Source organism: Aspergillus alliaceus (genome assembly GCF_009176365.1).
Source record: "Aspergillus alliaceus strain CBS 536.65 unplaced genomic scaffold BDW43scaffold_4, whole genome shotgun sequence".
Classification (NCBI taxonomy): domain Eukaryota; kingdom Fungi; phylum Ascomycota; class Eurotiomycetes; order Eurotiales; family Aspergillaceae; genus Aspergillus; species Aspergillus alliaceus.
Genome location: NW_022474687.1, coordinates 518,847 through 533,167, shown reverse-complemented (window position 1 = coordinate 533,167; position 14,321 = coordinate 518,847). Strand labels below are relative to the sequence as shown.

General features: G+C 46.5%; 4 protein-coding genes across 4 annotated transcripts; 3 read left to right on the top strand and 1 right to left on the bottom strand.

Annotated features, from left to right (window-relative positions):
• Window positions 1–1,052: 1,052 nt before the first annotated feature.
• Window positions 1,053–3,470, top strand: BDW43DRAFT_152432 (uncharacterized protein). Its single transcript, XM_032038470.1, has one exon. It carries the CDS (start codon window positions 1,268–1,270, stop codon window positions 3,359–3,361), a length of 2,094 nt encoding a protein of 697 aa, XP_031904893.1. The 5' UTR covers window positions 1,053–1,267; the 3' UTR covers window positions 3,362–3,470.
• A 284-nt stretch (window positions 3,471–3,754) lies between these two features.
• Window positions 3,755–4,719, bottom strand: BDW43DRAFT_306755 (phosphoglycerate mutase family protein; the record flags this gene model as incomplete). The annotated part of the gene is made up of 2 exons (XM_032046095.1): window positions 3,755–4,339; window positions 4,390–4,719. 2 exons carry the CDS (start codon window positions 4,717–4,719, stop codon window positions 3,755–3,757), a joined length of 915 nt encoding a protein of 304 aa, XP_031904892.1.
• A 4,677-nt stretch (window positions 4,720–9,396) lies between these two features.
• On the top strand, window positions 9,397–10,743 carry BDW43DRAFT_152331 (uncharacterized protein). The gene is made up of 2 exons (XM_032038468.1): window positions 9,397–9,785; window positions 9,869–10,743. Exons 1-2 carry the CDS (start codon window positions 9,556–9,558, stop codon window positions 10,542–10,544), a joined length of 906 nt encoding a protein of 301 aa, XP_031904891.1. The 5' UTR covers window positions 9,397–9,555; the 3' UTR covers window positions 10,545–10,743.
• A 515-nt stretch (window positions 10,744–11,258) lies between these two features.
• Window positions 11,259–13,539, top strand: BDW43DRAFT_297006 (chitin deacetylase CDA6; the record flags this gene model as incomplete). Its single annotated transcript, XM_032044304.1, has 3 exons — window positions 11,259–11,472; window positions 11,524–12,632; window positions 13,312–13,539. 3 exons carry the CDS (start codon window positions 11,259–11,261, stop codon window positions 13,537–13,539), a joined length of 1,551 nt encoding a protein of 516 aa, XP_031904890.1.
• Between the last annotated feature and the right edge of the window lie 782 nt (window positions 13,540–14,321).

Genomic DNA, 14,321 nt, shown 5'->3' with positions numbered 1-14,321 from the left:
CCGTCACGGAAGGGGGGAGATTAATATATAATAAAACATGAAATTTTAGAAAGGTTGGGTATTAATTTGTTGTAGCATAATTTTGGTTTTATTATTTGAAATGGAGTTTTGAAGGCACTGAATTAACAAGCAGATCAATAAGTAAGTTTTGGGTGGTCCGGGCAACCCCAGAAGTATACCTTAAAACAAAATGGTTTCCACTTTTTCTTTTTTACCACGGTCTTGATCACCGTAGGGGTTTTATCTAGACACCTGAGAAGAATAGCAAGGAAGAAAGGAAAAATGAATTATAACAAAAAAAGAAAGAAAGAAAGAAAAAAGAAGAAGAAAAAGAAAAACAAAAAGTCCACTAGTTCATTCCTGTGTGCGTCAACCATATTAATCGTTGCTTTTTTTCTTTTTCCAATTTTATCTCACTCGTGCCTTACGTCGGTAAGAGATTGTGTAAGATGGATACAGTAAGGTACTAGGCAGCTACTGAGTGGCAGGGATGAGTTGGCAGTGAGAAGTCTGTATCGTTCAAATCCAATGAAAGTGAGGAGTAGAGGGAACGCCTTCCTACTGGCTACAACCCGCCGCAAGGGCACCAAAATGGATACACATGGCTACACAGTACAGGTGTTTCGGGCAATTTGAGACCAACACGAGTCGGGACATTATCAGGAGAGAACATGTGCATATATTATCATGGTTATTATTCGGTAATGGTTTATTGAGTGGCTTTTTAGAACAATCCACGCTGCATATACTATTTTTTCACTTTATCCTGTTTACTCTTGCTTGTGTTGACAATTGACTTTAGATAAACCAACATTGAGGCGTAAGCTCAATCACCTAAAACGGTGAAACCCGATCCTACCAAGCATGTTTTCTATGACTTCCCACAGGAGCCTGAGGGACGGACTTCAGGCCAGTAGAGTGGATCTAACCGCTTAAGGCGTAGTGGGGTTACAGTAACGATGAATCGGGCCTTTGTTAATCCATCGTCCGCACGTTGCTGGGGAATCGCTGTGGGGGACGCGTTAAGTGGTCTTCGCGTGACCACACCGGAACTTCGACCAAAGCTGAAGAACGCTTTGATTGTCAAGCAAATGGAGCATCATCCGTTCGTTACAGTACCCAATAACCCCTCACCTTCGCCGCAAAAGATATGAGGATTCCTCTGCCGCACCCAACCCTTAACTCCTCGGTCGCCCAGATGCAGTTAGTGTTCGACTACTGCAGCACTGTAAACAGTCAATCCTATTAATGATCTCATCCCACCCAGATGCCACCTCCTCGACCGGTCTCCCCACTTTCTTTGGAAATATGCTCTCCGCCACTTTCCGACCTAGATACCGATGGTATCCTCGCTTCCGACGATGAACTGAACGAAGAGGAACGTGCTGCGCAACGTCGGAGAATCGAGAAACTTGCCGAATCATATCTCCAGAGCAAACCGCTCTTCATCCTCTCAGCTTCTCTACGAGGGCCCCTGGACGGAGGCTGGGTGAACCCTTGGAAAACTGACAGGAGGCGGAATGTGCCAGCTGGCCGCAATAAGACACAGATGTCCAAAGAGACGGAGATTCCAGCAAGCCCCATCATACATGAAACCAATTCTCGGAAACGAAGGACGCACCATGAGCCTCCAGAAGTTCGTAGCTCAAGACCACAGACCGTTGCTCCGGAATCAAACATACATCGCAGTGGAGGCGGCTCTACTCGCCTCCGTCACTTCAGTGATAGACCTATTAGATGGTCGGTGTCTCCGAGCACCCCTAGAAGGTCAATACCATGGGCGAAACCAATTGGCTCGAATGCAGAGCTCCGCTCCTCGAGTCCATCCAAACATACCAACGAAAAATGGTTGAAGAAAGACCGGAAACAGATTAGCTTTCAGAACGTTGACCCACCCACATCACCAACGACAACATTCTCGTCTCGTTACTCAACCAAAAGTCGCGCTTCCAAGGACGATCCAGTCAACAGCCAAGCTGCGTCATTTGAACATAACCAAACTTCTCCATCGATTGATGAAGAGCTGAGAGCGTCATCTTTACCCGCCCTTGATCCTGAGTTTTCCACTGTCCACCGCGTCTCCAACAGCATCACCTCTTCCCCCGCCAAGGACCAGCGCCTCTCAGGTATTAGTATACAAAAGGCCACCTCGGGAACAGTGGTTCAGGATCCTTCATTCTATGTACTTGCTCCCTCGTCGCATTTACCGCAGTTCGAGTATCGTCGGAGGAAGTCTCGTGTTAATAGTAAAACAGAGAGCCCCAAGCATTCTGTCGCTATGGGTTTGGATGTTGAAAAAGATCCTCATTCACATTCTATTATTAAAGAAAACGACGCCTCAATGCAACACGTATCGACACCATACCCTATGCCTCTAGATAAACCCACGGGGCAAGAGCACCTGGAGGCCGACAGAAAGTCCCTAGGCATTTTAACTTCTACGAGCACTATTAATGCTATTGGGAACCCGTCTGTCTCTCACTCCGCGAAGTTTCGATCTACAAGCACTGTACACAAAGGGAATACGAGTGACAGATTGCCGTCGGCTCAGCAAGTACGTAACAATCCAACCATGACGGACATCACATCATTGCACTCGATTGCCGTACCGAGAAGCAACTCAGAGTATGACGGCGACACCATCCCCGATCCTCAATTCTCTACTCAGGCGGCTCTTCTTCTTGCCCAGAGATCGTTCCAAAACGACCTCGATAGTCCGGGACCTGATAAGGCATCTCCAAAAAAACAACATGCTTCTGACTCGTCGAACATATCCTCACCTATGTCGAATATCATCACCCCATTCCGCCGGCTCGCCACACCTGATAAAGTCGGGGGAGTTAATCCAGTCAAAGCACCTACCACTGTTGGAGGTCAATGGCAAAGCACCCAATGCATGATTGATGCAGCTACGCCTTTTACTTTCAGTACAGAAAAAAAAGCAAAGCGCCGGACCATATCCCCAGGGAAGCACTTGGCGAATAAGAAAAAAGCAAAAACTGCCAGTTTTAAGCTACCATCCTCTCCCTCGTTGACCCCTGGCGAGACTCAACGCGATCAGGTTGATGAAGATGTACATTCAAGTCCTGTTCCCCGCCATTCTTCTGGCCATGAGATTCAACATAGTGCCCTTCCAATGACATTAACGGGGACAACACCACCCACCGCTCAGGAAGGGCAACAAGGCTTCCCAGGTGTCGACAGCTTTAATCTCACCCAGGCAATCGCCGATGCAGGTAGCTGGCTACAGCAGAGCTTCGACCTCAACGTGGATATTCAACAATATGGAATCTCCAGGACAGAGCCGCATTCTTCAGCCGGAACACGGCGATCTGCTGTGGCTGTGGATAGTGATAAGTAGCAGTAGCCTACGTATCAGAGCAAGCTATATGTAATTCGTGAGTTCTCAAGGTTGGCTTTTCTTAGATGGAGAACATGGTGGAGCTGGTCCTCCCTTAAGGCAATAGTCCTTTGTGTCCTTTTGACCTTGTTATGTTTGGTCAAGATAATTCACCTGTAACGTATTTACGATTTGATATCCTGTAAATAGAAATTTATAGAATCAGAATAATGATTGATTTATATATAGAAAACAATTGATGGAGAAAGGTCACACTGTGAGCATCCTTACATAATAGAATTGATATCAATAAAGATTTCTAGAAGCAAAAACCAATAGCAAGATCACATAGGCTTGCATATACTCCTTTACAAATTTCCGGTTGTGTGTTTTGGCCAAGTTTGGAAATGTATATTAGAGTAGACCAACCCTCTCTCCACGTACTAGTAAAGCAATTGTTGAACCTTCACGAACTCTGAACTTCTCAGACCCACAAACCTTGAGAATCGCCGAAATCGCATATGAATGGACGGTAAAAGAGACAAACTGGCTAGGATCCTCGGAAAAAATCTCTTCGAGAACCCTCTGCTTCCTGGCAACGTGCTCATCTAAAGATTCCGTGTGATCTGATCTCCATAGGAAATCTTGCTCCGAAAACCCAGGCTCAATTACATAGGAAGGATATTGGCTTGCGATACAACTTCTAGTACTTCTCTTGTCGCACGTGTGATTTGTTAGTCTCTCTCTCAACAGCTCCTTCACTGTGGGACGAAATTGACCCCCTAATTCTTCCATGGGTTTGGCGAAAACAAGCTTAGTAGTTTCTAGACATCGCGTCAAGGGGCTCGTGTAGAGCGTATCTGGAAGCGGCACCTTTTTCTTAACCGCAGCGTCCATCCAGAATTGGCTCAGCTCTTCAGCTTGTTGAATGCCGGCGTCTGTTAGCTTCGCATCTACCCAAGACACGGTATCGTCTCCATCGAGGCGAGACCAGTGGTTCTAATATCATCAGCCAGGCTGTCCGTTTATCGGGGCTAGCAAAGTCATACATTCCAAGCGTCCTGTCCAACCTTCGTCTGAAAAACATTGTGAACACCAAGGCCATGCCTGGTTAGGTATAGGACCTTGTAGGTGACGTTGTCTGGACTTTCGTTGTTCAATAGGTTAACGCACGCGGCGAAGCGCTCCCATGGCTTCCTGCATTCTCCATCAGACTGACCTTCCTCTGGTCCACCATAGTGTTGATCAATAAGGCCAAAGCTCGGCTGGGTGATCACTTTTGAACCTGGACTCTGACTGGCGATATCAAAATAGTCCACGAAGAACCCAGGCAGGAGTTTGAACTCATACTGATGGGTTTTCGTTGTTGGATCATCCATCCTTAGCATCCCACGTAGAGAGGTGAAGTGGCTGTTTGTAGGATGCGTATCCGCTGAGTTATCAAGTTGTTAGCTTGACTCTAAACAAAGGATTAACGAAGTTTCAGTGTTTAAGGTTACTAGACTAAAGCTTACATAGATTGAATACAGCCGCTAGAAACGGCAGCGTAGAGTCAATACGGCTTGGGATATTTTGAATATTTTGTGAGAGTTGGTGAGACAGAAGTTGATGGAGTCTTCGATTGTTGAATACAAGTGGTCTCGAGACTGCTTGCAGGCAGCTACCCAACCCTATTCTTCCTCGCCAATGACACACAACCTCATACGACTCAGCATAAAAGCCCTTATCCAGCATAAATAACTGTTTTTCTGGTAACCAGGTTCCAAGAGGTTTTGAGATTAATCGCTCCGCAGCAACTCGCTTTATTGTCTATGTCAGATTTACAAAGAATAATATTGCATTGAATCGCAACGATGGTTTCTAGAGAGTAAATCAATCTGACAGAGCCATTGACACATAAATACATGAACATCTCTAGTAACTTGACTGTCTATGACTGAATAATAGTCCCCTACCTAGTGTAGAAGAATCGAGGACGCAGAGGAGAATAAAAGTCTGAGTGCATCTACTATTCGAATAAAAACATCGATTGACAAGTGGTCCACCCTTGCAATACATGATATGCACCCGCAACAAGTGAAAGTTGATAGATAATTCCCCCGGATAATGAAATCCCTGACCATTAGGTAGAGTACAGTTGGCTAACTGTGCCGACATAGCACGAACGAAGACTAGCTGGTCCCCCTTGAGATAGCATATCCTCACCTATTGGAGTTATTTGTTTACCTGTAACATACTAAACCACAATTTTGGGCCCACAGCTCTATTCTAGCATTTCAAGCTCCAATGATGGTTCTTGCAAATGACCAGGCCGTAAATCCGTCTGGAAGACCATATGTGTTGCGTCGAGTACGTCAAGATTCCGTCCGTTTACCGTTATAGAAAATTGCCAATGCCAACAGGGCATAACCATTTTGACCAGCCGGGGGCGGACTGAAAGATGCCATACGTCTCATTGTCAGTTGACCATTATGATCTTCGCTCATATCGTGATGAACTCGATTGATGATGCGATATCCCCTAAATTGGTCAGATAGAGACTCATCTCAGTAGGGCTGTTGAAAAAGATTGATTGATACACGCTGATTGGTTGTCCAAAACACGTATCCATAAACAAGCCATTAGCTCGTGGGGTTGGAATAGTGTGTGACGTTAACGCCGCCATTTCTTTGGATACTGGCTGGCCAAAAGTTGTCATTGCCACAGGGAACCCAGGCCACCACTGCACATGATTCAAGAGCCATTTCGGCCGGTGGATTGATATTAACCTAAGAGACGTTAGCTTAAGGAGGACACTATAGAAAGCCACGAGAATATTTATGACTGAATCGTCACGTCTGGTTTCAATTGGCTAAGAGGGTCCTCGAGGATGCATGTTCCCCGATGATTGCAATGGGTAACTGCACCTGGTGGCCTCATGCCCTGCGAAAGCACATCAGCGTGAGTCTTTGACCGACGACGTCGCAGAAGTATTCAACTTACGTCTAATTTTCCCAGGCGTTTGCGGCAAGGATTGGATCGAGAGCTCTCCCCCAGTGGCCCGACCATTCTTTCATGCCGTTAGTGGCACATCCTCCTATTCCCTGTGTTATTCAATTTCTTTTGGAAGACACCCAAGATCAGGATTCCTCGTCCTCACTGCGAATGAAACTTCCGCCCATCTAATAGACTGCTAGCTTACGAAGACGAAAGAGGGACTTGGTAGTACTCACTCTGTTCCATGCATTGCAACAGAACCTTCTAACCGTGCTTCTTCGTCTGGTGTCCAAAGATCTCGTCTCCAGCATTTCAAGCGTATACCACCTGCGACAATCTAAATTTGACCTCCCTGGTGAAAATTTTGCAACCAGCCTCCATAGGATAACGGTGTATCTAGCATAGAGAGGCTCTTCATCCAGAGGCAGATATGCCTTAAGTTGAATGTAGAATGAAACTTTGTGAAAAAGAATGCCGTCTCCCTTGGGGGTCCACCTGTTTTGCGGGCGTTCGTTTCTCGCCATTAGCCGACCAGAGCTGTGCGCCGCTTCGCGTTGTAGACTTGCGTTCAATGAGACTTGTGTGGAGTTCTAGATTAAAGGCAAAGGTCGATGGTAATCCCATTTTATATACAGACCCAAGCGAGGCCAGGAAAGGGGGAGGCGCCATGAGTACCTAGCAACGAGCCTGGTAGCGTGCCACTCTCGTCCTGCGGTATACTCAGCGCCACCATGTTTTTTCTTCTACACTACATGTACTTTCAGATTAAAACACCTCTAGATTCTAGAAATATATAAAAACAATATACGGGAAGATGAAAAGCTCATGGTATGCTAGGCACACGTGTAGATATGGTATCTTATTGGCCAGGCTGAGAAGCCCCACGCAGACACATGGTTTGAGAAACAGTCCAAATGGTTCTTCGTGATGAGATAGGGGGTTATCGGATTCTTCCTCTGGCTATGCAGTGTACGCACGTGTTCAGGCATATTTACTCATTGGCAATGGTTGTAAAACACCAGCCTGACTCTGCTCCCAAAAGTCTCGGGATAGGTAAGTGTTGTAGTTCAGAGGAAGATTTATTGTTGCATTTTCGCACCATAAACTTGAGGGTTTATATACAACATGAATAACAGATTGATTTCCAATTAATCTGTTTCCATACGGAATTTATTCCGTAGATGAAGCTCTATAGTTTACTTGATCGAGCCTTGGTTCCCAACAGTAAGACATACGGTACGTAATCAAATTTCAGACCGTTTATTCTAATAGTCACATCTGACGGTGAGTGACAGAGTCTTTACACAGTTGTATATTCTCAAAGATGCCAGGATTGGTACGCTGAACATCATCGAAAATAGCCGATACGGGATTGGTGTCCATGCGCCTTTGAAACTATACTAATATACCATCGGAAGCAAACATTACCATATTGATAGTTCGATAGTGTTAACCTATGATAGTATTGTCCTACTCAATTAGTGGATTCCCGTACAGAATTGGTCTATGTCCAGACTAGATCCCAGCAACTAGATCAGCTGTGTCTTACCCTGCCGACAAGACAGGCATTAAAGGATTACAGCACACAAGATCTGAAACTGAGGAGTTTGGTTTCAGCAAGCCATTCAGTCAGGTTAGATGTCAGCAGGGAAATCTAGATTCGGGGTATTAGTGCTACTCTCCTGAAACTAGGCATCTGTGGTGTTTCACTTATTATATACGAGAATCCATTCATGTGACACCTTGATCTAGAGGGTTGTTTCTGCGAGAGCTGATTCAACTTGTCTATGTCTATTGTGACACCCTTAACCATAATCTGACTAACAGAATGCCCACACAAACTGTCCTTTTTAAAGCCCTCTTGACCATGACTGATCATAGTAATTTAACAGCTTAGCAGAGTGACGAATTATATCGCCTCGGCCAGTACGAGAGAAACCCTTCGCTTGACAGCCCATTGCCGTTTATGACCTATTTTTACGAGCTCCTGGTGTACTTAAAACATCCCTGCATTCATTTGTGTTCATAAACATCAAAGGATGGTTATAATTAAGTATACACAATGTCGATGTGTTCATTCTGCACCGGTATGCTTTAGATCTCCCCTATAGCTAAGCGGCCTAGAAGTGCGATTATTGTACGGCGCACTATGACAACCTCACGCCTAGAGATGAAGAAAATTAGTAACAGCAAGAATGGCAATGAGCATCTCGGGCAGCTCGTCTAGAAAGCCAAGCTCGCTCCTCATATATCCGTAAAAGCTATCTGCAAGTCTGCAACGGAGGTCCTGGGGTAGGCTAGTTGCTGAGCAGGATAGGATGATCTGGGAGACGATGCGCAATAGCAGCCACTGTGGAATAGAGGAAATAATTACAGAGATAGTAGCACTGATGTTGGCAGTATCAGAGGTTAGCATGGCTTTGTTCGCTGAGGCTCAACTTTCAAGTACTCGAGGTCGCTAGACTTAGAGCTATATGTAGATTAATGGCAAGTTCGTGGGTGTAGAGGCTAGAGCCATACAAAAGGACTGTTGATATAGGAGACAGACATATAGTATATGTTTTCTCTTTTTGAATTACAGTCCGGTTAAGATTTTCAATGACGAATAACCAGAGGTTGATGCTATATCCACAACACAACTATAGAGCCGTTTGTTCTGTTTGTACTTAAAACTAGAAGGCGGTCGTTATAGAAATCTATGCTAGTGAAACTTCGTAGACCTCGTAGGTAGCTAAAGGGTCATTTTGGATGTAAAGTGGACCATCATTATCTCAACGAAAAAAGGGGGGATGTTAGAGCTTGAAAAAAGGCTTAACATTAAAGGTAAATTATAAGCAATCAGGTAGAACTGCTTCAGCTTCTAGATAACGCCTTTGTGGCGAGTAAAGGGCTACCATTTTGGTAGTGGAAAAGATACACTCTTCAATGTTGTAACAGAAAGTGTTCAACATTTCTGTCGGATAGAATAGAGGTCGCTGCCCTGCACAAAAGGGAACTATGGTCTCCCGTAGGAGCTTCCCCCCCACTTTTGACACTCTCCACTCCCAGATCGATACAATCGATAAGTCATTCAGAAGTATCTCCAACCTTCACTCTGTACCTCATCCAGTTCGCGCTGCATCTATTCTCATTGTGCCCGCCACTCATTCTACAATCGCATCCTTTATATTTAATCCCACCCCCCAGCTTATCTACCGTTCTTTTGTCCCACAAAAGCCTGCCGTGCGGGGTATACAGCCATGGCGGACCGACAGGCAGTCCAGCAGAATCTCAACGGTCTGCTGTCAAAGCTGGATGATCCAGACCCTGATATGAGATACATGTCTCTGAACGATCTCTTGGGAATACTCAACAGCCCCAACTCCTCGTATTTGGCTCATGACCAGTATTCCGCTTCGCGACTTGCGGACGGCTTGCTCAACGCCTTGGATGATCAACACGGAGATGTCCAAAACCAAGCACTGAAATGGTTAGTCTACGTCGCGTCCTTTCTCTGTCCTGGAGGGCACTGGGATAGTCTACCTGGAATAGTTGATTGACTGCAATTGTTAGTCTCGGCCCACTTGTGAATCGACTTCCTTCCGATAGCCTCAGTACGATTTTGGAGAAGCTTTCGAACCTGACAGCTTCCCAAACTATGGATACCTCGGTCCCAAATACTGCTCTGCGAGTCATTGTTACTGCTCTTCCTCGTCCTCAAACCGGACAGCCACCTTCTCCGGACGTCTCCGTAGCTTACTCGGCTGTCTCAGAAGTTCTCATCCCTCGACTAACCGGCCCGACGGCATCTCCTTCCGGTAGAAGAGGCTCTGTTGTCAGAGGCATGCTAGAGAAGGATTCTTCCAAGGGCTTCAGCAGTGATGCAATTGATGTCCTAATCCAGGTCGTCACTTGCTTTGGGCCACTTCTCAAAGAGGCTGAGTTGACAGCTCTCCAGAAATCAGTGATGTCCATTATCGACAACGACACGGCTGGCACCGTGGTTACGAAAAGGGCGCTGGCCGCTATTTCCGCCTTGGTACCCCATTTCTCAGAATTTCAATTCGGCTCGTTTGTCGATGAACTCGTCAAGAGGTTTAATTCTCCCCAGATTAGCCTCGTGCACCGAAGGCACCTCATTGCAACGGTTGGCAGTGTCGCAAGGAGCAGCCCGGCCAAGTTTGGCCCTCACCTACCGACGCTCGCTCCGTTTGTCTTTGCTACAGTTGACGAGGTTGTAGCGGCTTAGATTAATAGATACGAAAAGTTTAATAACACTAGCTGAAATGAACTTCTTCCGATACCCTTTATGTCTCCAGGAAATGTATCGGATGATCCGACAGGTCTGTATAAGTGAAGCTTCGTTTCACATTATTTATGACCATCTCCAGCTTAAAGTAGAACATTGAACGCGTTAGCTTGAATGGAAAGGGGATTCTTCTGGCTGGGACCAGAACAGGCTCATCTCCCTCTGCTCTGTTCCTATGCAGGGCTCGCGGCCAATCATGCTAATACCGTTTCAGTGTGCGCTTTCCAATACTTCCGAAAGGAGGAAACTGCTGATTCTTTCATTTTAATTACTCTTTGGTCTCTCATGGAAAGATACAATCTGGTGAAAGGAAGGGAACCTCCAAATCAGCCAAGTGATGTGCTGTATTTCAGAACTAGAGTCGTGGCTTCCAGTGGAATATTTGGCAGCAGCCAGTCTTCCGCACATTCAGCTTGTCACATCTTCGTTGTTGCCATTCCATGAGGAAACTGTTGCACTTTCCTTTGGAAGAAGTGCTCGTCATGGACACACCGCAAGAATGCCTTCGCCTTCCATCTGCTTCCCTTGCTTGTTCTTCTCCTACGCCACCCTCTCTTATCGCAAACAAAGGCTGCACTATATACAGCCGAATTTCGTTTTATCGTCTATATTATCAGATACATCTCACTTATTCTCAACTGATACCCTCTCAAAATGCACATCAGCCGATTTATCGTCGCCGCTAGCGTCATAGCATTTTCAATGGCGCAAAACAATCTTCAGCCGAGCCCTAGAGACGATGATCCCCATTCGATCACCGGGCCTGAAGGGACTGGCAAACCCCAAGTTTTGGTAGGACGCAACGCTCAAGCCCGTTGCGGTCCTGGATTCGGCAGGTGTGCTGGAGACAACTGTTGCTCGACTGCCGGTACACCTCTACCTTTTACACAGAGAAGGCTAGTCTAATAGAGTCACCTAGGTTACTGTGGAAAGACCAAATCTCACTGCAGCTCTCCTGATTGCCAGATCAATTTCGGCCACTGTGATGCTCATGTGACTCCTGGCGGTCCACCGACAGATACCATCCCTCGACCCAAGCTTGGAAACGTTCCGTACGGACCCCACGCTGTCCGTTCTTGTCTTGCGCCGGGAACAGTGGCCTTGACCTTCGATGATGGTCCAAACAAGTATACCAAGGATCTTCTCGATCTGCTTGACAACTACAACGCGAAGGTGACCTTCTTCATCACAGGTAACAACAATGCAAAGGGCCCCATAGATACTCCGGGAATGCCATGGGCTTCATTGATTGAACGCATGCACCAAAGCGGACACCAGATTGCTAGTCATACCTGGTCCCATCAGGATCTCAGCAAAATCTCTCCGGAGCAACGTCAGATTCAGATGTTGTGGAATGAGGTTGCCCTCCGCAATATCTTGGGTGGCTTTCCCACGTATATGCGGCCCCCGTATTCGAGCTGCACTATGGATTCCGGCTGTTTGAACGACATGGGTACGCTAGGCTATCATGTCATTCTCTACGACATCGATACTGAGGATTATAGCCATGACAGCCCAAGTGCCATTCAAGGTTCTAAGGACATTTTCGATAAGAGCCTTGCCCGGGGAAAGCCATCCGATAAGTCTTGGCTAATTATTGCTCACGATGTTCACGAGCAGACCGTCCGCAATCTTACAGAGCACATGCTAAAGAAATTATCCAGCGATGGCTACAAGATCGTGACAGTCGGCGAATGTTTGGGGGATCCAGAAGAGAACTGGTATCGTACAGATGATAGGTTCGATAACATTGTCCTCCGGAAAGCCTCTACCCCCACTTCTGTCAAGCAAACGATTTCCCACGATGGTCGTTGTGGTGCGAGTGTGACATGCAAGGGATCAACATTTGGACCATGTTGTGGCAAGAACAACAAGTGTGGAAATTCCCCCAAGTATTGCGGACTGGGATGTCAGCCTAATGCTGGTCGTTGTCAGAAATCCAGACACCTGTCTACTCATCGACATGGATCTGACGCCAAATCAGAGGCGGGCGATGTGGTGCAACCCGGCTTGTACGCGGCGGGCTCCGTTTTGCTCGCAGCAGCAACGTTGTTGAGGTGAGTATTTTGGTCAGCTGTGTTGGTTCTAGTTGAAGGATGGAGAATGCTTGGAATACTGGTAAGGGTCTATCAATTGCATGGAGGTTAAAAAGTGGTTACTTTCTACACTCGCTTGTCAGCGCTTGCTCACTGTAACTAGTTAGCTTATTCTTTCACAAATGCTCTTCTTGTCCAGAATACGATTAGAATTGACATGGTACGTACACTCGTTTATAGAGATTGCAATTCAATTCATCAGTTTACTTGACGTTATCACGTACCCTGCCATGGCGGTAATTTGTATCATATACAGAGTTGGAAAGCCAGATATTAATAACACAGTACAAGTAAGCCGAACGACGAACTCAACTAGATGATATGAATATAGTAGACACGCAGACTTGACAGCAAGATAGCTAAGCCAGCGCTTCCTGGACAAGAGTAATTACCGTTTAACAATCTTCAACAACGGCGCAATCCTAGCCTTCCGACTCAATCCAACACGATACGGCACTTTACCCGTGGAAATCGGACTATGTTTCCCAAGTCCCTTGCTTGCCTTAGCCGAAGTCTCCGTACTCAAGCCCCCAGGACCGGGTTCCAACCCTGATTTCCTAGGCGTTTCAGGCGGATTGTCATTCGTCGCCAACGCCTCCTTTTGTATCAAGGTACTCGTATCTGCTTCTGGGTTGGGAGTATTTTCATCAACCATCGAATGCGTGGTCCCAACTGTATCTGCTATTGTCTCCTCTTGGGGAATATTGTTTTGGTCAAGCTTTATATCTGACGGATTAGTTGCGTTTATTGTCTCGAGTGGTTCTTCGACGACCGCATCGGAGGTTTTCTTGCGCTTGCGGCCGCGTTTTTTGGGTGCGTGTGCTTGTGCTTCGGACTGAAAGGCTGGGTTTTGTACGGGTTGGGTATCATTACCAGGTACGGAGATGGTTGGACGTGGGTTGTTGTCTGTGTCCAGAGCGTGTTGATGGTGTGGGTTGGGTATTGGGGGGTTTGAGGGTGGTTGGTCGATCCAGATTACGTCGTCTTCGATGTCTGGGTCGTAGGTTTTTGTTAGTGTTATGGAGGTTGTTTTGCCGCGTTTAAGCTTTTTCTTTTTGGGTTCTTTTGGGGGTTCTGTTGAGAGTGTGGTTTCTGTATGTGATAGGGGTTGTTGGTGTGTTTGCGGGGCGGTGGGTAGCTTGAGGCGGAGGATCGTGTTTTCTGGTTTGTTGGTTTGGGGGGAATCAGTTGGAGGGTTGGGGAGGGTTGGTTCGTTTGATGCTGGGCTAAGGAGTTCCGGTTGATTGTTGATGGTTTGAATGTCGTTGTCTTGTTTCGCATTCTTTGGTGGTCGGCCTGGTTTACGCTTCTCGGGTTTGGGGTGATTTATCTCGCTGGTTTCTTGAATGGCTGGACCAGCAGGTTCGGGGTCTTCAGCCACTTCTGGTGCTGTTTGTTTCTTTGGACGACCTCTTTTCTTTGGCTCGGTGGGGATCTCGATGGTGATAGGATGGAATGGCTCGTTTGGACTCGCTATAGGTTGATGTACTTCGACATGGGACACCCCGTTCGAGCCCGTGTTGTCGCTCCTTGATCGGCTAACTTTGGGAGACAGTAACGAAGAATTCGGCTCGGTATCATGTGGTGAAGAAGGCATTCCTTGCATGGAGTTCCATCTCCG

What these genes read in the sequence shown, in the direction of transcription:
- BDW43DRAFT_152432 (XM_032038470.1), top strand. Translation starts at nt 1,268, where the DNA reads ATGCCACCTCCTCGACCGGTCTCCCCACTTTCTTTGGAAATATGCTCT.
- BDW43DRAFT_152331 (XM_032038468.1), top strand. Translation starts at nt 9,556, where the DNA reads ATGGCGGACCGACAGGCAGTCCAGCAGAATCTCAACGGTCTGCTGTCA. An exon ending in CAAAACCAAGCACTGAAATG is followed by an intron (nt 9,786 to 9,868) that starts GTTAGTCTACGT and finishes TGCAATTGTTAG; the next exon opens with TCTCGGCCCACTTGTGAATC.